The sequence below is a fragment of the Oncorhynchus clarkii genome, chromosome 6 (assembly GCF_045791955.1).
Source record: "Oncorhynchus clarkii lewisi isolate Uvic-CL-2024 chromosome 6, UVic_Ocla_1.0, whole genome shotgun sequence".
NCBI lineage: Eukaryota > Metazoa > Chordata > Actinopteri > Salmoniformes > Salmonidae > Oncorhynchus > Oncorhynchus clarkii.
The window spans coordinates 30,770,168-30,793,825 of NC_092152.1; the positions used below are offsets into that span (position 1 = coordinate 30,770,168).

The 23,658-nt window shown below is 44.5% G+C and overlaps 2 protein-coding genes across 3 annotated transcripts in view; both read right to left on the reverse strand.

Annotated features, from left to right (window-relative positions):
• Nucleotides 1-524: 524 nt before the first annotated feature.
• LOC139412349 (golgin subfamily A member 6-like protein 25) lies at nucleotides 525-15,948 on the reverse strand. Its single transcript, XM_071159172.1, has 29 exons — nucleotides 15,879-15,948; nucleotides 15,650-15,738; nucleotides 14,951-15,011; nucleotides 14,711-14,833; nucleotides 13,727-14,377; nucleotides 13,425-13,553; nucleotides 13,212-13,307; nucleotides 12,513-12,620; nucleotides 12,321-12,402; nucleotides 12,113-12,218; nucleotides 11,828-11,902; nucleotides 11,614-11,706; nucleotides 11,406-11,518; nucleotides 11,103-11,229; nucleotides 10,860-10,985; nucleotides 10,657-10,770; nucleotides 10,320-10,541; nucleotides 10,051-10,113; nucleotides 9,843-9,938; nucleotides 9,661-9,762; nucleotides 9,393-9,575; nucleotides 8,977-9,108; nucleotides 8,379-8,611; nucleotides 8,101-8,227; nucleotides 6,288-6,371; nucleotides 5,937-6,148; nucleotides 4,998-5,073; nucleotides 3,558-3,800; nucleotides 525-733 (listed from the first exon to the last, which is right to left on the reverse strand). Exons 1-29 carry the CDS (start codon nucleotides 15,946-15,948, stop codon nucleotides 659-661), a joined length of 4,011 nt encoding a protein of 1,336 aa, XP_071015273.1. The 3' UTR covers nucleotides 525-658.
• A 3,622-nt stretch (nucleotides 15,949-19,570) lies between these two features.
• LOC139410962 (oxysterol-binding protein 2-like) overlaps nucleotides 19,571-23,658 on the reverse strand; it is a 72,920-nt gene continuing 68,832 nt past the window's right edge. For both annotated transcript variants that reach the window (XM_071156695.1, XM_071156696.1), the window contains 2 exons: nucleotides 23,384-23,604; nucleotides 19,571-22,461 (listed from right to left, as the gene is read on the reverse strand). In XM_071156695.1, the coding sequence (XP_071012796.1) occupies nucleotides 22,319-22,461; nucleotides 23,384-23,604 (364 nt within the window). In that variant the 3' untranslated portion in view covers nucleotides 19,571-22,318. The remainder of the gene's footprint in view (nucleotides 22,462-23,383; nucleotides 23,605-23,658) is intronic.

The following is a 23,658-nucleotide window of genomic DNA, read 5'->3' on the forward strand; positions in this document are numbered from 1 at the left end:
AGGAGTGGAAAGCATCACCTAGTCCAACAAATCCTGGTTCCTGTTGCGTCATGCTGATGGCAGAGTCAGGATTTGGCATAAGTAGCATGAGTCCATGGACCCATCCTGCCTGTTGTCAATGGTAAAGCCGTTCAATCTACAGCAACTGCATGACACCATTGCTTCAGCATGGACCAACATACCTGTGGAACGTTTCCAACTTGCCCCAAAGAATCCAGGCTGTTCTGGAGGCAAAGGGGGGTCCGACCCTGTACTAAATAGGTGCACCCAATAAACTGTCCTGTGAGTGTACATTGAGCATAATAATTACAATAGCTCTGTTGCAACATAGAAAGAAACTGACACAAGATTACTTTCTTCTTCAAATGGTCCTAATTTCAGCTTGATCCCACTGCCTAAAGAGTCACAGCTCCGGAATAGGCACTATGCAGACATGTCAGTTGGTTCATCAAACATTCACTCAGTCCCCAACCTTTAGCCTAGCAGTAAGACTTAATTCCTCCAAAGGCAGAAGAATGCCAACTTAACCCATTTTGACCTTGAGGCCATTTACCCTGATCATGTAGTGTAATCCTTTTCAGGAGTACCTTGAAATGATTTGAGATTGCTGTCCTCCAGTAATTTATTTTACAAACACACACACGTCATCTGGCAAAGCTCACAATCCTTCACCCTGTACTGTCCTGGAACGGGAACGACTCCAAAACTGAGTGCATTCCTGGGATGGTGTGATCTGATTGCATAAGAATTACAGATAGAATATACCTATTACTCCAGAGAATACTTTCAACTTTTCAAAAATGTCACCCACCACCAAATGTCTCCTTAGTGACACATCATAAACCATGCCAACACAAGGATACACTGAAGGATGTTTTACACAGTGATGGAAAAAGTACACAGTCATCATACTTGAGTAAAAGTAAACATATACTACCGTTCAAAAGTTTGGGGTCACTTAGATTTTTTTTAATTTTTTTTAAGAGAAAATACCGTATGTCATGCTCTATAAAGGATTCATAAATGTGGCATAACTGTGTGGCATAACAACCCATGGCAAATGTGACATAACCCACTTTGTCAAATGTGACATAACCCACTTTGTCAAATGTGACATATCCCACTTTGGCAAATGTGACATATCCCACTTTGGCAAATGTGACATAACCCACTTTGTCAAATGTGACATATCCCACTTTGTCAAATGTGACATAAACCAGTGCTTTTTAAAGAGTGACATAAGCACTGCTTAATAAAGGCTTCACAAAGCTAGATGAGACGATCTATAGATTATAGACCTATAGCCTTGTCATGTTATACTCGTAAAATGTTTCTACGATGGGCGGCCTAACAATGTTTACGACATTGAGCCTTATATAGGTGTCTGACTTCAAAGTAAGTACAGCCTCTTATGATATAAAGCATTTATGTACAGACATAATGCGATACATCTCATCTAAAATGTGGACTCGTGTTTGCCAAAAAGCACCTGGAAGAAAGATGATCATCAAGACTTTTGAAAAAAAAATATTTGGACAGATGAGACAAAAGTATAACTTTTTGGATGAGATGGGTCCCATTATATCTGGCGAAAACCAAACACTGCATTCCACAAGAAGAACCTCATACCAACGGTCAAGCATGGTGGTGGTAGTGTGATGGTTTGGGAACCTTTTCTGACTCAGGACCTGGACAACTTGCCTTAATAGAATGAACCAAGAATTCTGCTCTATCAGAAAATTATACAGGAGAATGTCAGGCCATCCGTCTGTGAGCTGAAACATTGCTGTGTCGTGCAGCAAGACAATGATCCACAATCAAGTCTACATGAAAATGGCTAAAAAGCAACAAATGTGATGCTTTGGAAGTCTAGACCTAATTCCAATTGAGATGTTTTGGCATGACTTGAAACGAGCAGTTCATGCTTGAAAAGCCACAAATGTTGCTGAGTTGTACTTTTTTCACAGCACTGTATGTGTTCTGAGTAACAGAATTAAAATCGTCCATAGGCTGAATTTAGCATGCTGACGATCTCTGAGTGTCAATAAATATGTTACAAACATTCTGCCCTTTTACAAAGGTTCTCTCATGATCCACAGGCCACAGGGAGTGAGGGGTATTTGGATGGGTTGATGGACCAGCAAAGTGTGTGTGTGTCAGAGCCAAGTTTGGGATAACAACCAGGTGTTCCTTTTCTGTTCCCATGAGACCAGGGCTTAGGCCTAATTTCAAATCAGATGAAGCACTGACCCGCGATAGCAGACAGTGTTTTGGCTGTGTCGGAAGTGTAACTGTGTTAGAGCGACTGCTCGTCATTGTCACAAAGCCACACCCGTCACACCCGTCCCACTCGCGTTAAGTTCAGAACGGGAAAGTATAGACTATACAAAACTAATAATACTCCAATTGAAAATCATTAAACAAAATAACGAGGAAATAAAAAAACGAATTGTCACACACCAGATAGATGCATTGAAAGGTGTTGTTTTACAGGGTTTGCCATAGTAGTACAGAGCTCCTGGAGCAAATCAGGGTTAAGTGCCTTGCCAAGGGCACATCGAAAGACTTTTCACAGATTTCTCACTTACTGGCCCAATACCATAACCGCTAGGCTACCTGTCGCCCTAAATAATGAGGATCAGTCTAATCGAGGTGTAGATCTCACATTCCAGTTTTCAAACTTGTAAACAAGACTGCAGGGGATTTATCTTAATTCGACTGTGCAGCCAATGGCAAGGTCCGCTTTAGGTATAATACAGGGAGCAGCTTGTGGATTTGACAGCTCTCTAACGCAAACGCAATTCCACCTCCGACACCGCCAAAAAAAACAGGTGTCAGCTAGCGCAGATCTGATAGAATCTAGCCCTTGAATACAACCTGGACTCTCTGTGGTTGATCTTTCAGCGGGAGAGGGTGAATGTGACAAAGACCTGACTGAGTCCAGCAGCGCACAGTATGGCTCAAGTTATATTGTTGTGTGTGACTGTGCATGTTTGTGTACTGAGGAAGATGTAACTTGGTTCCAGGAGAAAGCCACATTCCATTCCTTATGTTGGGGGAATTCATCAAAGTAAGTTGTGCCTGGTGTAATGGGACTACCATGACTGCACTTTATGGAGCATGTGTCATCCTGCAGCATAGCATTTTGAGGAAGGTTGGGGTAAGGTCCAATATTGGCTACACACCCAAGAGGGAAAGAGGTTGGGCCCTCCTAGAAATGTTTTAGAGTATGACATGACAAGGTTGGAGATGCTTTGTGAAGCCTCAATTTAATATTATTTATAAAGCTTTTAATAAGCACTGGTTTATTTCACATTTGCCATTGGTGGTTATGCCACATTTATGAATCCTTTACAGAGCATGGCATACGGTTATAGATAATCCGTGACCCATTTATGTAGTGTTTATGAAGTCTTTATGAATGCTTTATGTATGCCTTTGTAAGTAGCACTTCATTTAAATCAGGACCCCAAATACTATTATTATTACTAAGTTATTACTATTAGTAGGACAGAGGATGTCATTGCCTGCCCACTCAATTGGCAGATGGAACTCACCGTCTCCAGGTAGGAACCAGCCAGCTCCATTGGGGCCCTGCCTAGAGGGGTCCTGCCCAATTGAGAGGGGCTGCAGGCATGGGCATGGGCCTGGTTCTCAGCACGGAGCTGTTTGACCCGGCTCTGGAGGTGACGCAGTAGCTTGAAGGAGGCCAGGTCTGAGGACCCGGGGGAGGTAGGGGCTTCCCCAATGTGGAGTGAGGGAGAGGAGGCTGATTGCTGAGCTCCAGAGTCAGTGCATTCCTAACCGGAGACAAGGAGATGGGAGAGGAGAGCAAACGGTTGGGGATTAGAGACAGACAAAGGAGAAGAGAAGGAGAAATTCAATCTAGGCCCTAAAGTAGTCTCTATGGTTACCAGATGTCAAATTCTTCTCAGGGCAGTACTGTATTTCAGCCCCTTTCTGATGTCCTGACTTATTTACATTTGTCCCGTATTTCAGACTTCCCATTCATTTGATGAGAATTGCATTCCAATTCGGAGGGGTGTGAACATGAAGGTAAGGTTAAGTTTATGGTTAGGGTTATTTCTATGGTTAGGGTTATTTCTAGGGTTAGGGTTATTTCTAGCGTTAGGGTTATTTCTAGGGCTAGGGTTATTTTTTAGGGTTAGGGTTATTTCTAGGGTTAGGGTTATTTTTAGGGTTAGGGATATTGATTAATTCGAGTTTGGTCATTTGAATTGGATGAAATTATTTTGATTTGTGTAGTTATTATTTTGGAATAAACTGATTGATTAATTTAATAATAATTTAATCCAACTCACAATAATACATTTACCCAAATCAAAAATAATAATTCCATCAACTCAAAATAATTTATTCCAACTCAAAATAATGTTTATCTAATTTAGGGCTAGATTCAATCAGATTTGCGTTAGCCAACACCCACATAGCTGGCGTTTTGACCGTGTCTGAGGTTGACCTGTGAAATATACAAGCGACTCCCGGCGTTATACCTATAGAGGACATTGCCACTGATTCACATTAGTAGGAATCCCATGCAGCCGTGTTTACAAGTTCTAACACTGGATTGTGTGACCTACACCTTGATTAGGCCGATATAAATCCTCATTATTTCGTTTAATGATTCTCAATTTGAGCGTCATTATTTCTATATAGCCCACACGCTCGTTCTGAACTTCTAACGCGAGTGGGACGGGTGTGGCTTCGTGACAATGACCATGAGCAGCCGCTTACCGATTTGACACCTCAATCTGCCAAAACATCAGCTATGCTTGATCTGATTGAATCTAGGCCTTAAATGAATCAATCAGTATAATAAAAATGTCACGCTTTTTGCCCTACCGTACTAACCCTAACTTTAACTGCACATTCTGTTAACCCCAGCCTTGACCAGCAACCAGTAAACTAAGCACAAAAAAACTTGTTGGAGTAGCTTCATGCTCAGGCTCCCGCAGGTTTTATATGGTGATGGTTACCCCAGTAATGCGTCTCATCTCTCCTTCCAGTTTCTCCAGCTTCCTCTGCTTCTCCTCTTGTGCCTTAGGTGCCTTTCTGCAACACAAACATACCCAGATATTATATAGTCTGTAGGAAGTACCTTCTGAGAGAGCATAACTAATGTGCAACTTTGATGGTTAATGACACTGTATAAACATATTAGTGCTAACAGTGTACAAACTACTGAACAGAACTGCTCTACAGTGTACAAACTACTGAACAGAACTGCTCTACAGTGTACAAACTACTGAACAGAACTGCTCTACAGTGTACAAACTACTGAACAGAACTGCTCTACAGTGTACAAACTACTGAACAGAACTGCTCTACAGTGTACAAACTACTGAACAGAACTGCTCTACAGTGTACAAACTACTGAACAGAACTGCTCTACAGTGTACAAACTACTGAACAGAACTGCTCTACAGTGTACAAACTACTGAACAGAACTGCTCTACAGTGTACAAACTACTGAACAGAACTGCTCTACAGTGTACAAACTACTGAACAGAACTGCTCTACAGTGTACAAACTACTGAACAAAACTACTCTACAGTGTACAAACTACTGAACAGAACTGCTCTACATATCTCAACCCCCCCTGAGATGATGATGATTATGATGATTTGTAAGAAGAATGGGACTACTAGTTAGTGAGTTAGACTCTAGGCTTAGTCTCTAGACATGCTGTCTCAAAATGGTAAAGTCAGTTACCTCCCCTTTAACAACTTTGCCTTGCACCTGTTGGTTGGCAAAAGTGAAAACACTGAACACAACAGAACACTTCCCAAAGTCAGTTAATGATACAACCTTTTCAAAGCCTGCACATCTTCATCAGAAGAAAATAAGGATGAAGGCCAAAAGTGAGTTTTAAAAGTCTACCCTGTGTAAATAGTGTGGGATTGTACGCTACACACCTCTCCAGTTCGGCTGTCAACTCCTCCTCAAACTTGCGTGCCAGGCGCGCAGTGGTCTGCTCCTTCCACTGTCCCATGCTCCTCTGCACCCGGCGCAGTTCCTGGTCTTTGGCCTGCAGCTGCCTGCGCAGGGACGCAGCCAAACCTCCTGTCTCGTCTCCTTCCTCCCGCACCTGGGCCTGCTGCAGATCGCTCAGCTCCTCAATGTGCTCCTGCAGCGTTAATATATGACTGTACACTCTGTGTGTGTGTGTGTTTGTGTGTGTGTGTGTGTGTGTGTGTGTGTGTGTGTGTGTGTGTGTGTGTGTGTGTGTGTGTGTGTGTGTCACACAAAGACAGTGAGATCCATACCTGAATGAGTGTCTCCTTCAGTGAGTCCAGAGCCTGCTGTCTCTCCGTCTCCATCTGTTCCCTCTGAATACGGAACTCCCGCTCCTAAAGCACACAAATGTGATTCTTAACAGCATGTGTAACGCAACATAAGTGTAAGCATGTTTGTACAGTGGGGCAAAAAAGTATTTAGTCAGCCACCAATTGTGCAAGTTCTCCCACTTAAAAAGACGAGAGAGGCCTGTAATTTTCATCATAGGTACACTTCTACTATGACAGACAAAATGAGAAAAAAAATTCCAGAAAATCAAATTTTTTTTAGGATTTTTAATGAATTTATTTGCAAATTATGGTGGAAAATAAGTATTTGGTCAATAACAAAAGTTTATCTCAATACTTTGTTATATACCCTTTGTTGGCAATGACAGAGGTCAAACGTTTTCTGTAAGTCTTCATAAGGTTTTCACACACTGTTGCTGGTATTTTGGCCCATTCCTCCATGCAGATCTCCTCTAGAGCAGTGATGTTTTGGGGCTATTGCTGGGCAACACAGACTTTCAACTCCCTCCAAAGATTTTCTATCGGGTTGAGATCTGGAGACTGGCTAGGCCATTCCAGGACCTTGAAATGCATCTTACGAAGCCACTCCTTCGTTGCCCGGGTGGTGTGTTTGGGATCATTGTCATGCTGAAAGACCCAGCCACGTTTCATCTTCAATGCCCTTGCTGATGGAAGGAGGTTTTCACTCAAAATCTCACTATACATGGCCCCATTCATTCTTTCCTTTACACGGATCAGTCGTCCTGGTCCCTTTGCAGAAAAACAGCCCCAAAGCATGATGTTTCCACCCCCATGCTTCACAGTAGGTATGGTGTTCTTTGGATGCAACTCAACATTCTTTGTCCTCCAAACACGACGAGTTGAGTTTTTACCAAAAAGTTATATTTTGGATTCATGTGACTAATGACATTCTCCCAATCTTCTTCTGGATCATTCAAATGCTCTCTAGCAAACGTCAGACGGGCCTGGACATGTACTGGCTTAAGCAGGGGGACACGTCTGGCACTGCAGGATTTGAGTGCCTGGCAGCGTAGTGTGTTACTGATGGTAGGCTTTGTTACTTTGGTCCCAGCTCTCTGCAGGTCATTCACTAGGTCCCCCCGTGTGGTTCTGGGATTTTTGCTTACCGTTCTTGTGATCATTTTGACCCCACGGGGTGAGATCTTGCGTGGAGCCCCAGATCGAGGGAGATTATCAGTGGTCTTGTATGTCTTCCATTTCCTAATAATTGCTCCCACAGTTGATTTCTTCAAATCAAGCTGCTTATCTATTGCAGATTCAGTCTTTCCAGCCTGGTGCAGGTCTACAATTGTGTTTCTGGTGTCCTTTGACAGCTCTTTGGTCTTGGCCATAGTGGAGTTTGGAGTGTGACTGTTTGAGGTTGTGGACAGGTGTCTTTTATACTGATAACAAGTTCAAACAGGTGCCATTAATACAGGTAACGAGTGGAGGACAGAGGAGCCTCTTAAAGAAGAAGTTACAGGTCTGTGAGAGCCAGAAATCTTGCTTGTTTGTAGGTGACCAAATACTTATTTTCCACCATAATTTGCAAAAAAAAATAAATAAATCATACAATGTGATTTTCTGGATTTTTTTTTCTCATTTTGTCTGTCATAGTTGAAGTGTACCTATGATGAAAATTACAGGCCTCTCTCATCTTTTTAAGTGGGAGAACTTGCACAATTGGTGGCTGACTAAATACTTTTTTGCCCCACTGTATGTACTGTATCTGTGTGCATGTGTGTGTATTTTAGTGAGTGTGTCCTGAACACACTTTGTCCCGGCTCAGCTGCTGAGTGCTGCGTCTCTGTAAGTCAAGCTCCTGCTGTAGTTGGCTGATTGACTGCTGCAACTGCTCTCTGAGGACCTGCAGGGTTTGGACTGCCTGGGCCACCGTAGGACTGCAGCACAGCACCAATATAGAGCCCCAACACCAAAATATTAGAATACACAGTATTATATCCAAATGCATATGCTGATAATGACATGTGTGCTTCTGTATGTGTATGAGAGAGAATATGAGTGTGCGTGTTTGTGCCTGTGTGAGATTACCTGTGTGGGAGCTGAAGGGAGCTCCCTACGGCCCCACTGTGTTCCAGCAGGTGCTGAAGATGCTGACACTCTGCCCCCATCTCCTGGGCCCAGTGTCTGTGCTGCTGCTCCAGCCTGGCTGTGGCCTGCTTGTGGATGTGCTCCCTCTCCCCCAGCAGCACCTGCAGTCTACCAGCCTCCTCCTCTGCTTGTTGGACAACCTGCTCCAGCCTCAACGATTCCCTCTCGCCCTCCTACGACCACAGCCCAGTCAGTTCACCATGTCAACCATACACTGGAAACCAGGGGTGAAACTTTCACTGGGGGTGGGGGGGACATGTCCCCCACATTCTGATATTGCATTTTTGTCTCCCCCAGTTTTATAATTGGAATGTGATAAACAACAAGGCAACGGTGTGCTTTAGGACCATGCAAACGCCTCCGAGCGGTCTGGTAGGCTTATCTGTGTTTATCTGACCGGATAAAACAAATACAAATAATAATAAGAAGAATTATGTTCCCCCCACTTCTAAAACCAAAGTTGCGCCACTCCTGGAAACTATACACTGTATGTAGTCGTCTCCAGATGTTAGTTTGTAAGGTGGTCGCTTGTCATCACCTGTTCCATGTGCCTGCGCAGTCTCTGTAGCTCAACCTGGTGCTTCTCTCTCAGGGACCTACGCATTGCAGCGAGAGCAGACGCCTGCTCACTCTGCTGCACAAGGCCCTCACTTTCCAACTCCTGCACTTTCTGAGAGGGGAGGGAGAGAGGAATGACATCTCTATTTCACACATGTTCAAGTATGAATTGGAAATGTGTAGTTTTGCATATCTCAACTCCCCCTGAGACACCATCGGAGAGGGGTCTGCCACCATCGGAGAGGGGTCTGCCACTATCAACAGTGACCCTGGAACAATTAGGGTTAAGTACCTTTTTCACCTTGTTGGCTCGGGTATTCGAACTACAACCTGTCGGTTACTGGCCCATCACTCTAACTGCTAGGCTACCTCCCGCCCTATCTTGGTTCTGCTTACTGTCCTCAGTTCTACCACTTTGCTTTGAAGAGCCAAGGCATTCCTCTTCTCTCTCTCAGTCTCTCCCCTCATTCTCTCCAGAGCCTCCCGGCCTTGCTCCTCCAGTATCCCACACTGCAACTGTAGAGCCGCTTCTTTCTCTGCCGCCCATTTCTTCCTCTCACGCTCTATGGTGCCGTGCATCTAAGGTAGAGAACAAGTACTGTTATCACATTTGTTTTACATTACATCTGACAGAAAAGGAGACAGAGGAAGTAGGAGTATATACCATCTCTCGAGCTTCCGCACACAGCTCCTCCTCTCGCCTCCTCATCACCTCCTTCTGCTCCTTAAGAGCCTCCCTCAGCTTCCACCACTCCTTCTCCTTCATCTGCAAAGGAAACTGTGAAACTGACCCAGGAACAGTATGGTGTGATTCTTTCAGAGGACAGGACAGCCTGAGATACAGACCTGGATGCAGCTCTGTATGGACTCAATGTGCTGTGTGTGAGACAGGGCCTGTTCTCTGAGAGAAACTGTTTTCTCTTCTTCAGCTTGAATATGAGCCTGGACACACAGCGGCAAGAACAACGTAAACGTTTGAATCCAATAGAGCACATAAAGGAAATATGGGGATCTTTGCTCATGTTAAATAAACCCAGTTGACGGAGCCTCTCACCTGCTGGATGTGTTTCTCATGAGACAGAGCCAACTCTTTTTTCAGCTGCTCCAGCTCCCGCTGCTAAAGGAGACAAACAAAACCACCCCTTACATACTGCACACATACACATTTAACTACATATGCTTTCACGCTATCATGCACACTGTGAGTTACCCACATTTATAATGGGTGAGAGCTGTTGTAAGATGGAGTTCGGACATTCACACGCACAGTCAAGCTGACTCATCCATCGACACTGTGTACTAAGGACTACCCAGCCCACACACCGTCTGCGTGAGTGCCTGCTCCTGGGTCTCTCTCAGGGAGATGCTGTGCAGCTTCCTCAGGCTACGGAGCTCCCCCTGGAGCCCATCTCTCTCTGCCTGCAAGGCACTCCTCTCCTCCTGGAACCCCAGCAGCTGCAGCTCCTTCTGGGCTACTATCCTCTCCACCCTGCTCTCACTCTCCCCCAGCTCTTTCTGTAGCTCACACACCTGCACCTCCACTGCCTGCGAGACAAAGGATGGGAGAGAGCGGTAGACTGTGAGATCTTAATACAGATAGAGGGTCAGAGGTGTGGTTATGATAAAGGGTAATAATACGGTAGACAGGTGTAGATGGTACCTCCTCCTCCTCCTGTTTCAGTCTGTGTTTCTCCTCCAGACATGCACACCTATCCCTCAGTAACTTCTCCTCCTCTGTTACACGCTGGAGCTCCTCGTGAGCTTCGTCCAACTTCTGACACACATGCAGAGAGACTAATTCAAACGCATTCAAAGCAGTGACTATCACTGTAATATGTTCTGAGCACCAGTCTAATGCTGTACCTCTTGCATAGAGTCCAGTTTGAGTCTAGAGCACCGCTGCTCAGAAAACAGCTCTGTCTTGGCACTGTTCAGCTGTCTGTCCAACTCCTCTCTCTCAAGGACAGACATACTGACACTGGTCACTCTCTGAGACAGTGGGGGAGGAGGTAGGGGGGAGAGGGCATGAAATGGTAATAATTAAATCATTTGAATGTAATAGAGGGAGGGGGGGGTGTCAAGCGGGCTAGAAAAAGCATGTGTTACCCTGTCCATGCAGGTCCCATCCGTTAAGGCAGTTCTGTGTTTACATAGAGCAGCCAGCTCCTCCTTCAGATCCCTGACCTCCTGCAAACAGGAGTCCCTCTGCCTCTGCAGCCGGCACAGCTGAGAACTACAATACACTCAATACATCACTGTGAATACAGCCTAATCAGCAATGGACATTATAGAGGTGAGTATAGAATAGGAATTGTAGACAGTACAAGCTGTTCCTAATAGTATTGTTTTGGCAAACTGTATTCTGTTTAAAGAGATACAGTGCAGTAACAGGGTTGATTATGTGGATACCTGGTGCTGTCTGCTTCTGCCTTGCTGTCTCTCAGGATGGCCTCCAGACTCCTCCCCTCCCTTTCCATCTGCTCTGCCCCCGCACGCAGCTGCTCCCACTCCTGCATGGCATGCTGGGACACAGAACACAGCACATCTCAGTGCTAGCCGTTGTCATGGATTCACAGGTCAAGGAACTAGTCACAATATGGAAGGTATTGTCTTGTACTTTTCTTTTCTGAAGAAGGTCAGTGAGGGACAGTTCAGTCTCACACAGCTGAGCTCTCTTCATCCTCAGCCTCTTCTCCTCCTTCTCACAGTCCTAAAACACAAACAAAGATAACTACACACAGACAACAAGACACAAAACTCACACATCCTTAGCATAATACTTGAACGTCAGGAAATATCAGGAGAGGTGAGTAGAGTGAGTAGAATCTCACCTGTCTGAGGGTAGCCAGCTCCTCCTCCATCTGTAGCCAGTCTGACCTCACCTCCTCCAGACGACCCCCAGGCCTCTGCTGAGTGGAGTCAGGGGTTTGAGAGACAAAGTATCAGGAGGGCTGTTTTTACACATCTCAGCTGGAGAATAACTGCTCACATGGAGTGAACAAGTGTTAACAAGCATATCAATCAACAGATGGCTTTCCCCATAACTAAGAGTCAATGGACATAAAGCCTCACTGTCTGCCACAGGAGTTATCGTTGGTTATTGTGCCAGCTCTCACCGTACACACATGTCCCCCTGTGTCCTTGTCAGGCCTACGTCTCCTCCTCCAGCGGACACAGCCCTCATCTGTGTCCTCATCATCATCATCCACAGAGAGCCCACACCTGATGACAGATACAATAGTGAAGGATATGAAACAAAGAATGGCTAGTCAGATTGTATTGCAGACTGACGTCACATCATTTTGTTGATTCAGTGAAGGCTACCTGTGAGTGTCTCTTCTGCTTTTGTGTGCTTTACGAAGAGGTAGACTGTCACTGGTCACTTTTCCATTGCTAGCTATCAGTGCTTCACAAGCACAGGACAAACAAACAAAGAAATATACTTTCACATTGGGTTATAGTGTAGTTAGTGGCATAATATCATTCAATAATCACGCCTAGTCCTGAACGTTTTACCTGGAGTAAACTTGAGATTCCTTGGCTCCAGAGTGGGTGTGTCATAGTCACTCTGGTCAGTGTCGAGACCATCCACGCGGCTGACAGACCGAATGGCTGACAGGTATCCTATGGTGACGTAAGACAGATCTTAATAATGTGAACTACTTAATTTTCCTTTTATTTTTTTTAAATTTATTTTTTTATTTTTTTATTTTTTTAATTTTACCCCTTTTTCTCCCCAATTTCGTGGTATCCAATTGTTGTAGTAGCTACTATCTTGTCTCATCGCTACAACTCCCGTACGGGCTCGGGAGAGACGAAGGATGAAAGTAATGCGTCCTCCGATACACAACCCAACCAAGCCGCACTGCTTCTTAACACAGCGCACATCCAACCCGGAAGCCAGCCGCACCAATGCGCCGGAGGAAACACCGTGCACCTGGCCACCTTGGTTAGCGTACACTGCGCCCAGCCCGCCACAGGAGTCACTGGTGCGCGATGAGACAAGGACAACCCTACCGACCAAGCCCTCCCTAACCCGGGCGACGCTAGGCCAATTGTGCGTCGCCCCACGGACCTCCCGGTCGCGGCCGGTTACGACAGAGCCTGGGCGCGAACCCAGGGACTCTGATGGCACAGCTGGCGCTGCAGTACAGCGCCCAAATACTTCATTTTCCTTCTGAATGGTGGTCATAGCCCCTAGCTCCTGCCTTTCACCTGGCCTGCTGTGGACGTGTTGCCAGACCTTCTCTGTGCGTACTGAGTCTAAGTCACTGTCTATGGTCACTGTGTCAAAATTCCACACAGGCACTCCTGGGGGAGACACGAAGAGGCTGCAGTTACTGTTAGAGACAGCTGACATGTAGCCATGTTAATTCATAGGGTAGAGTGTATGAGCTAAAAGAGTAGATGTTCTGTGTGGTAGAGTACCTGCCAGGTGTCTGGTGGTGGTTCTAGCAGCATGGTGCCTGTTCTCCTTGGTTCCCTCAGGCTCCAGACTGGAACAGGCCTCAATGAGAACCCCTGTACGAACACTGCTAGTGCTGGGAGGACCAGGCACTGACATAGGAACCAGTGGAAACAGACAGAAGCATCAGTATTATAATGCAGGCACATAATAAGTGAGAGGCCTTACAGTATAAGACTAACTTCTATGAGTACTGTCCCCTTTCCCCTTGACTACCGCCAACTCTGACACTAGACCCACCGCAGGAGGATGTCAGCCCTCTCACCTGTGGCAGGCTGGGGTAACCCAAAGGACTGTGAAGATGTCTCTACTGACAGCTGTCTATCACCCCCTGGTGGAGTCACTAGAGAGTGAAGACAGCATTCACTCCTGCTAAGACCACTAAGCCTCTGTGGTGCTCTTGTGTGGCTCTCACTGGCCTCTAGGTTTCCACTCCAGTTAGTTCTCCTCTCGCCATGCCTGTGATGAGTCTGGCTCTCCTGGCCTTGCTTGTCCATGTGATGGGGAAGCTCTGTATAACCCATGCCTCTATCCACAACCTCTCCCCCAGTAGCAGTGAGACCACCTGCTTGTTTTGATTCTGTCCTTTCAGCCTCTTCCTTTCCAAAGGACTGTCCCAGGTTGCTACTCCAGTCTCTGGCCAGTCTCTGTTTGGTCCTGTCTGGCAGCCTCACCACCATCTCCTCCCTGAAGCGCATGGCAAAGTCCTCTGTGCAGACACTTTCTGGAGGGGAGCACAGCTCTCCTGCTAACCCTCCTCCTCCACAGGCATTAGTCCCCAACAGCCTCTCCAGCCTCCAGTGACACTGCTCCTTCCGGGACTCTACACCCTCCTCTTCCTCTTTCATCACTTCAACTATCCTCTGCTCCTCTTCCTCCTGATCGGCAGGGTCCACCCGTTCTCCTGAGCTCTTCTCTGGGGGGAGAGCAGAGGGGAGAGGGGTGAGAAACATCCAGGCTAAACCAAGGTCCAGGTCAGTGAAGGGGAGAGAGGCTGGGTCATGTGATGTGGGTAGGGTGAGGGTCAGGGTAGAAGAGTCTCTGTAAAGGACAGTGAGTTCTAATATCCAGTAGTCCTTTTTCTGAGGGCTCCCTCCTTAATGGTAATGCTATAGTATTGGTTGCTCAGTTCTGGCAAATGATTCTTGATCATTCCAGAATCCTCACACTCTAAAAGGGATAAAGTTACAATGGCTGTGAAGACTGGATTGGGACAAGTTGAAGAGGACACTGCATGTAACATTCTCACCTGAAGATAGGTCCCTGGTCTCAGAGCGTACCACGTCAAGACAAGAGATGGGGGTGTCGTTAGTGGGGATGGTACTTCCCAGTCCTGTATCCCTGCTCACAGACTGGCTACTGCTAAGATGAGCTATAATAAACAGAGCATGAGAGCAATAGAGATATTAAAACACTAGAGAGTTACTATTAGACAAAAAGTATCACTCAAGATGTGATGTAGTAAATTAAACTACATACAACAACATACCTGTATTGAGGCAATCATGTTTTCTGGAGATACCTTCAATGCCATTGCTATGGCTCTGCACCTGTGAACATTTAGCTACTCATAATGGTACAACTTTTAATGGTCCAATGCAGATGTTTTTATCTCAATATCAAATCATTTATGGGTAATTATTCAGTACTGTGAGTGATTTCAATACAAATGGTAAAAAATTAACAAAAATGTCTTCTAAGCAGAGCAATTTCTCAAGCAAGAATTTTGCTAGGACTGTCTGGGGTGGCAGGGTAGCCTAGTGGTTAGAGCATTGGACTAGTAACCGAAAGGTTGCAAGTTCAAATCCCTGAGCTGTCGTTCTGGCAGTTAACCCACTAGGCTGTTTTGGAATCTGGACTCCTAGGCCGTCATTGAAAATAAGAATTTGTTCTTAACTGACTTGCCTATAAAACTGAAAACTAGCTGTTGGGCTAAGAGGTTTGAAACTCTCTTCCTCTATTGTAATTTATCCAAAACTGGCTGAAATTTCAGGCAGTCTTTTCAAACAGCTGTTACACTAAAAAAGCATTGTCATAATTTTTCACAATTTCACAATATTATTCCAACACAGGAAACACAGGAAAATCACATTTTTGACTGCACTCTGCCTTTAAGACAAACTAAACAAAAATACAATTACGAGTCTAGAACCCTGTGAAACTCTAAGGGTGGCTGCAGCACACTGACCTGCAGGCGGCTCAGCTGGGCATCGATGGCATCTAGGAGGAGGTCACAGTGATCCTGTGGCAGAGGGGCATTGCTGTCTTCATCCAGGTCTGAGTGAGCAGAGGGTATATAGGGAACAGGAAACGGTTTAGTCCAGAGAGAAGAGAAGGAATGCGAATGAGTAGGAACAAAGACAGGTAGAGGAATTCAGTCTGAAGTCTCTATAGTCCCAGATAGGACATTATCTGACCAGTGTAAAGAAGCTCATCTGTGTCTTCTGCAGCATCTCTTTCTGCCCCTTCAAAACTGCCATCAGCCATTTCCTGTAAAACACACTCAGAAATACAGACACAACATTCTCGAATACCTAATAGCAAAGTGATGTCGGTGGTGGTGAGTGGGGGTTGTCGTTGGTCATGGGTTGCTCTGGAGACCCAGAGCCTTAGACTGGGGGCCTTAAGGCTGCTGAGCTTCCTTTCACAAAGAAGCCAATACATTCTGGTGGCACTATGGCCAGCTCACATGAAAACCTACACTTTGTAGTTTACAGTGATTGTGGAATTCCTTCCACTGACCGAGTAGGAAAGCTGTCCTGTAGGCTTACAATTTGGAAACAGCATTACAAATTCCAATGTTTCAAGAATGTTAAAAAAACACATCTGATAAAGCATCCAGCTCTGAGTTGATTTGATGGTGGTTCCATTAGAATTCATGCACTCTAATGAAAAGTCCATGCATATGTGCATTTGGTTGAACAGTGTGCATGGTGCGCAAATAAGACTATAATGTGACATATACAACATTTCTCGATAGCTTTTACATTCCACATTTACACTACACAGCCAGGTAGCCCATATTTTTAAAACATAAGCAGCGTAAATTGTTCCTTCTCATTGTTTAAATTTAACCATAAATTCAACACTTACTTTCTGAATGGTATGAAACAAAGTTCGTAGACTCCTTTCCAGCTTGACTTGATTGACAGGAGCATTGCTTGGGTTTCCAAGCAACCTTCAAACAGTGCTCCCCCACCCGGGTCTAAGCCAAGCCGTTCAAACCGTATAATAACTGTTCAAACTGAGCGACCAGGCGAGCGCACATCACAGCAAGCTTCCCCCTCTGGTGATAACAGCGGGAGTCAGAGCGCCATTGCTCTGCAAAGGCTTCATGAGAGTGTTTTAAGCTACATTCTTTCATTCCTCGGCTATCAGAACTGTAGTTTGAACAGATAGCTGCACGTTTATTACGGCTAAGGAACCTAAGGGCTCAATTCAATCTTTAAAGCGGAAGTTTTCAGATTCCGCGATAAATATCCGATTGAGCCGATATGTGTTGACCGTGGATGCGGTCTCCGCTAAAGCGTTATCACCTTAAAATTTCAATCACTCTGTAATGCTAAACTACACAAAGCTAACATTGACCAGACGCACATCCAGTTTCAACAGAAACACTTTTATTATCTCATGTTTGTCATTGTGTCTTTCTTTTGAAGACAATGTTACATGTGTATAAATTAAGAGAGAAAAAACACAATTATAAAAGACCAACCCCGGTTGCAGTTACACCTGAACAGAGATGCATATGTGTGAGATAGTGTGTGTGGAATATGAGCGTGTGTGAGTGAGGTTGAAGTGAGTATGGTAAGGCCAGACCCCGCTCACCTCCGTCCTTCCACCCACTCCTTCAGTACCAGGTCCTTAGTAGTGATACGGGTCACACAGGCTCTTACTGTATTAGAACGAGTCCAAACAGCACAGAGTCCACTGTGCAGCAGGGTTTAATTCTGACCAGGTATGACCAGGTCTTCATTACTAAAGTCCTGCCTCAGAGCAGAACAAAACAAAAGACACATGTATATCTGTGATACACACACTTCTTATTGTGCATATACAAATACAGTATGTAAATGAAAGACAATGGCACCCATGATGAGAAAAAAAAGAAAAGAAAAACAAAGCATAGATATCAAACCATACTGGATTAAGTGTTGTTGGGTAAATCAAACCATACGGGATTAAGTGTTGTTGGGTAAATCAAACCATACGGGATTAAGTGTTGTTGGGTAAATCAAACCATACTGGATTAAGTGTTGTTGGGTAAATCAAACCATACTGGATTAAGTGTTGTTGGGTAAATCAAACCATACTGGATTAAGTGTTGTTGGGTAAATCAAACCATACGGGATTAAGTGTTGTTGGGTAAATCAAACCATACTGGATTAAGTGTTGTTGGGTAAATCAAACCATACTGGATTAAGTGTTGTTGGGTAAATCAAACCATACTGGATTAAGTGTTGTTGGGTAAATCAAACCATACTGGATTAAGTGTTGTTGGGTAAATCAAACCATACTGGATTAAGTGTTGTTGGGTAAATCAAACCATACGGGATTAAGTGTTGTTGGGTAAATCAAACCATACAGGATTAAGTGTTGTTGGGTAAATCAAACCATACTGGATTAAGTGTTGTTGGGTAAATCAAACCATACTGGATTAAGTGTTGTTGGGTAAATCAAACCATACTGGATTAAGTGTTGTTGGGTAAATCAAACCATACTGGATTAAGTGTTGTTGGGTAAATCAAACCATACTGGATTAAGTGTTGTTGGGTAAATCAAACCATACGGGATTAAGTGTTGTTGGGTAAATCAAACCATACTGGATTAAGTGTTGTTGGGTAAATCAAACCATACTGGATTAAGTGTTGTTGGGTAAATCAAACCATACGGGATTAAGTGTTGTTGGCTAAATCAAACCATACGGGATTAAGTGTTGTTGGCTAAATCAAACCATACGGGATTAAGTGTTGTTGGGTAAATCAAACCATACTGGATTAAGTGTTGTTGGGTAAATCAAACCATACGGGATTAAGTGTTGTTGGGTAAATCAAACCATACTGGATTAAGTGTTGTTGGGTAAATCAAACCATACGGGATTAAGTGTTGTTGGGTAAATCAAACCATACGGGATTAAGTGTTGTTGGGTAAATCAAACCATACGGGATTAAGTGTTGTTGGGTAAATCAAACCATACTGGATTAAGTGTTGTTTGGTAAATCAAACCATACTGGATTAAGTGTTGTTGGGTAAATCAAACCATACTGGATTAAGTGTTGTTGGGTAAATCAAACCATACTGGATTAAGTGTTGTTGGGTAAATCAAACCATACTGGATTAAGTGTTGTTGGGTAAATCAAACCATACTGGATTAAGTGTTGTTGGGTAAATCAAACCATACTGGATTAAGTGTTGTTGGGTAAATCAAACCATACTGGATTAAGTGTTGTTGGGTAAATCAAACCATACTGGATTAAGTGTTGTTGGTTAAATCAAACAATACTGGATCAAGTGTTGTTGGGTAAATCAAACCATACTGGATTTTGGCTCCTGAGTGGCGCAGTGGTCTAAGGCACTGCATCTCAGTGCAAGAGGCGTCACTACAGACACCCTGGTTTGATTCCAGGCTGTGATTGGGAGTCCCATAGGGCGGTGCACATTTGGCCCAGTGTCGTCTGGGTTTGGCCAGTGTAGGCCGTCATGGTAAATAAGAATTTGTTCTTAACTGTCTTGCCTAGTTAAATAAAGGTTCAAATTAGAAAATAAAAATATTGAAAAAGTGTTGTTGGGTAAATCAAACCATACTGAATTAAGTGTGGGTAAAATGAAAAAGATGATGTCATTAGGAAGGCAGGTAAAGAGTCTTTTAGGCTACAGTACACTGCAGATGCTTTGGTTGTTCAGTTTTTCCTTTCTGCACAGAGCAGAGATGAACATCTTCTTTACCCCAACAAGTGTCATGAATGAATAAATCATCCAAACATCACCACTATTGCTACTAATCAGTCTCTTACACAGGCCCTGGCTGGGGCACCTAGCAACCCACACCCACCCATCTTTGAGGTCACATCATTTGGATATTCAAAATAAACGATTAAAATGTGTGATGTGTTTATCATCATTCAAAATATAATATATGTATATTCATATATAAAACTCATTCTATTTCAAACCCAATATAGTAAACTAAATCTATAAGGAGTTGATGATTGAGAAAAAAGTTATACTTGCCCTGCACATCATACTCTTTCTTCCCCACATTTCAATACTGTTTCTCGCCCAGTAATACTGTACATGACGTTGTAGTATTGTCTATACAATGACACATTTACAATATACAAAACCCCTTACTGTGATTGGGTCCAGAATAGTGAGAATTCATTCCAATGTGGGGAACCATGTCATCCTGCTGTACCCACTTGATTTCTTCCACTAATAATGTACTGTTCTTGCCAATGTGGTCAGTACTTATACATGTGTGAGTGTGTTATGGTTATGTGACTAATGTATACGTGCCTGTGTGTCTGCTGAAAGGTCATGGGTACAAAGTAGATCAACTGGAACCAAACATAAATAGTGCAGAAAACGGAGGCTGTTGTTCACGGGGTTAAAGAGAGTAAGTGCCTGGTCAGAATGTGCTTGTAACAACCTAATTCTGTGCCCCGTTGAGACTTTATATTATAGGCTTCCGGTGGAGGAGGGTTACTCTGAGTTCAAATGAAAAGCAGTTGGGAGCATGAAAGTGATTGGAGGATAACTATTATCTCACAGTTTAAACTTTCACATTTTCCTGGTTCACATTACATTCAGCAGTTGCTTGATGAGTATTTTCTAGTTGGTATGCACCCCCAGCAACCCCTCTAGCCCTCCAGACAGATATGTTGGGCTGAGGATGGTATTCTGTGTGTCTTCCACTTCCTTCCAGAGCACATACCAGATCTCTGTAACAACTGACCTCAGAAACCTTATGGGCCACACCAGGGGCACTGTCAGATGTGGTTGCTTGTTTGTGAACTGCAAATCTAAACCAAGTAAACAATATGCCAATATCAACAACTTTGTATAAAAATAATTTTCAGTGTGAGAGTAAGTCTCTATTAATACAAAACATTACATCTGAAACCAAACCGTGGGCGCTAGTTAGAAACAACTTCTAACTGGCTGGATCAATTTAAATTAAAAAGGTACAGTAACAGTACATTTTCATTAAAACTTCAGATTTCAACTATAAACATGACTTATTGTTCCGATTATTATTAGAACTGTTTTATAATCATATTATTGTCTTGTTATTATCTTGTTATCACAAAATATTCACACAAAAGGCCAGACAGTAGGTACAATACTTCCAGCCCAAATACTACATTCCTAACAGTAATTACAAAATATACTAACACTTTGTCAAGAATCCTGTCACCTAAGATATGTAGTGCACAAATCAGTTCTTAAAGGCAAAAGACTGACAGTGCCTTCACCAGCTGATCCCAGATCAGCCTGTCCACAGCTCTTCAACACTAGGAGTTAGGACTAGGTTTATGCTCAGGTGAACCTGGGTCAGTGCCTGGGAGCCAGTGTCTCCACTAGCAGCCCTCCCTGGCTGAACAGTGGTATGCTATGGGAGGCCTGAGGAGCATGCTGTCTGTCTGTGGTAAGATGCCAATATGCTGTCAGTAGCCACCATGGGCCTCCTTCAGCGCTATAGCAACATCAGCCAGTTCTGTAGGAATACAATTATAGGTCCAGAGCAGGCTCTGATCTGTCATATAGGCTGTAGAACTATACACGGTGGTGTAGAATTCACACTCTGCCTAAATATTCATGTGTGGGAAGATGGATCTGTTTTTGGGACAAGTAATTGGTGTGCAGGTTCTAGCTACAATGCAATTTATATCCTTTAAATGACTCACTGCACAATAGAAGTGTATGTGTTTCTATGGTTAAGCACCAAAGGACTGGGTGAGTGTACAGTGCCCAGGCTGGAGTCTCCTCAACATCAACACGGATATGCATTAAGCTGTGGAAACCCACAAAGAAAAGTGCTTATTTACCTCAATAGACAAAGATTCAATTACCAGTGGAGTGGAAGTGTGACTGTGTTTGGGAGATATCACAATATACCCAGTTTGTGTTTGGAAAAGTACTCTGGTTGTCAAACCACGTTGGTTACGGTCTGAGCTCTATATGGTTATACGCAGGTCTAAACCTGGTTCCTCCTGCAATGGAGAAAAGAACAGAGGGAACGTAAGTTCTTTACCAGGCAGACGGACATAGATGACAAACTAATTCAAGCGTTGGAGTCTGTGCCTACCTGCACTTTCCGATACCAGTTACTAATCAAAATAAATGTCCATCCTTTTAAAGTATACTGTCTTTCTATAAACGTCTGTGGCCTTCTTTTTGTTTGTCGGTCTGTCTGTTAGAGAGGATAGACTTCATCCCATCCCAGTCTACAGTGGAGGAGAGGAGAACTGATTTGGATGGGTTGCTATTCAATCATTAAAACCCAGAAAAAACTATGTGCTGAGCAGAGGAATAGTGCATTGTGGGTAGCGTGTGGAGCACCTGATTATTTTGGACATCTCTATTGGGTCCATTTTCTATGGTATTCAATCTCTCCTCTCTCTCACACCCCCATACAGCTCAGTGCTATGTTGTCAGGGAGGACCTATAGAAGGCCCCTTCTCTCCTTTGACTCTGTAAAACAGATGAAGTGTGTGTCCGTGGGGAGGTAAACTGTATTGTGAGTGTGTGAGACGTACACAGTTGCACACAGAGGTCAACACCCAGACCCAGCGGTAGAGCAGTCTCCTGGGCCTGGGCGAGTCCAGTGAGGGGGTAGGATGTGTCTGGTCGAGGCTTAGAAGATTTCAGTGCACATATTCCAGTCCTGACTGTCCTTAGCCTCCCAGTATCCCCCCTTGTACACAAAGTTTGTCTCTCCAGTGATGGCGTTCGTCCTCTTGTGGAACCACTGTGGCTGGAAGCCCTCGTACTCCCGACCTGGGGGAAGAGACACAAGCGGCATTTATACAGTGGGCTACTGTCAGGTCACTCCCACACATTACACACACCTCTATGTCTGTTTCACTGGCTCAGAAACAGTACAGCCGTATGAGGGCCAAGTCAAGTCTGAATGAAAGAGGCGCATGGCAGCAGGAAAAAGATTGAGCGGCTTTTTCCTGGGTCATAGTCTGGAAGAGTGGGTACTAGGGAGTCAGTCAGCATGCAGACCTCATAAAGGATCCCTTCCAGTTCCAGGTTGTGTTTATTGCAGTGGTGCTGCACAGACGTAGATGATCCAGACACGTTAAACATCTGGAGAAGTGTTTAAGGTCTCTGGGCCACATTAATATGATATAGTAATCTCAGACACAAAGACAACCTGGAACGCTGCCATTGGCAGGCCACAGAGGGGAGGGTCAACACAAAAAAAGATGGGGGTGTGGGGGAGAGGGTGATGCACAACGGGGGGGGACACAAGACAACCCCCACTCACCAGAGTCATCATAATCACACTCTGACCACCAACAGAGGGAGGAAAAGAGAGATGCGTCATGGGTACATCAAAATACAGCCAAGCCTAGGTCCCACAGCTACACAGAGCACTGGACATTAACAATGTGACCAGGATGACAAGTATCTGCTCTGCTGTTTCCTCTCTGTACACCCCCTAGTAGCCTCCATTAGCTCTTCACTTTCAATTCTCATCTGTCTCACTCCAGGTAATACTGCTTTTGTCATAGCATTTACATCAAGGTCAGGGGACGAGAGGAATGATTCAATATGGACTTCAATGGACTTAATAAAGGCATTTCCCTTTCTACCCTGCTCCTATCTCTCCATCAGTTGTTCTCTCTGTCAACTCTCCACTGCCTCTTTCTCTCTCTCCACCCTGCCCTCCCTCCCTCTCTCACTGTCTTACCGTCATCAAGTGCATCTGTGGCCTCTGCCTCTCTCCTCCTCCTCACAGCTCTCTGTTTCTCCTCTAGTCTCTGTTTCTCAGAGTTGGCCTCGTCCCATCTCCCCGCCTCCATCAGCCTCTGGTCCGGTCTCAGCCGGCTGTCCGTCAGCCCCACCCCATCCTCCGGCTCATTCAACGTCAGCGCCAGCGAGGAGAAGAAGTACATGTTCTCAGCGTTATCCCTAACAGAGGGAGAGAGAAAAGAGAGGAGGTGGGTGGGAGATAGAGGAGAGCAG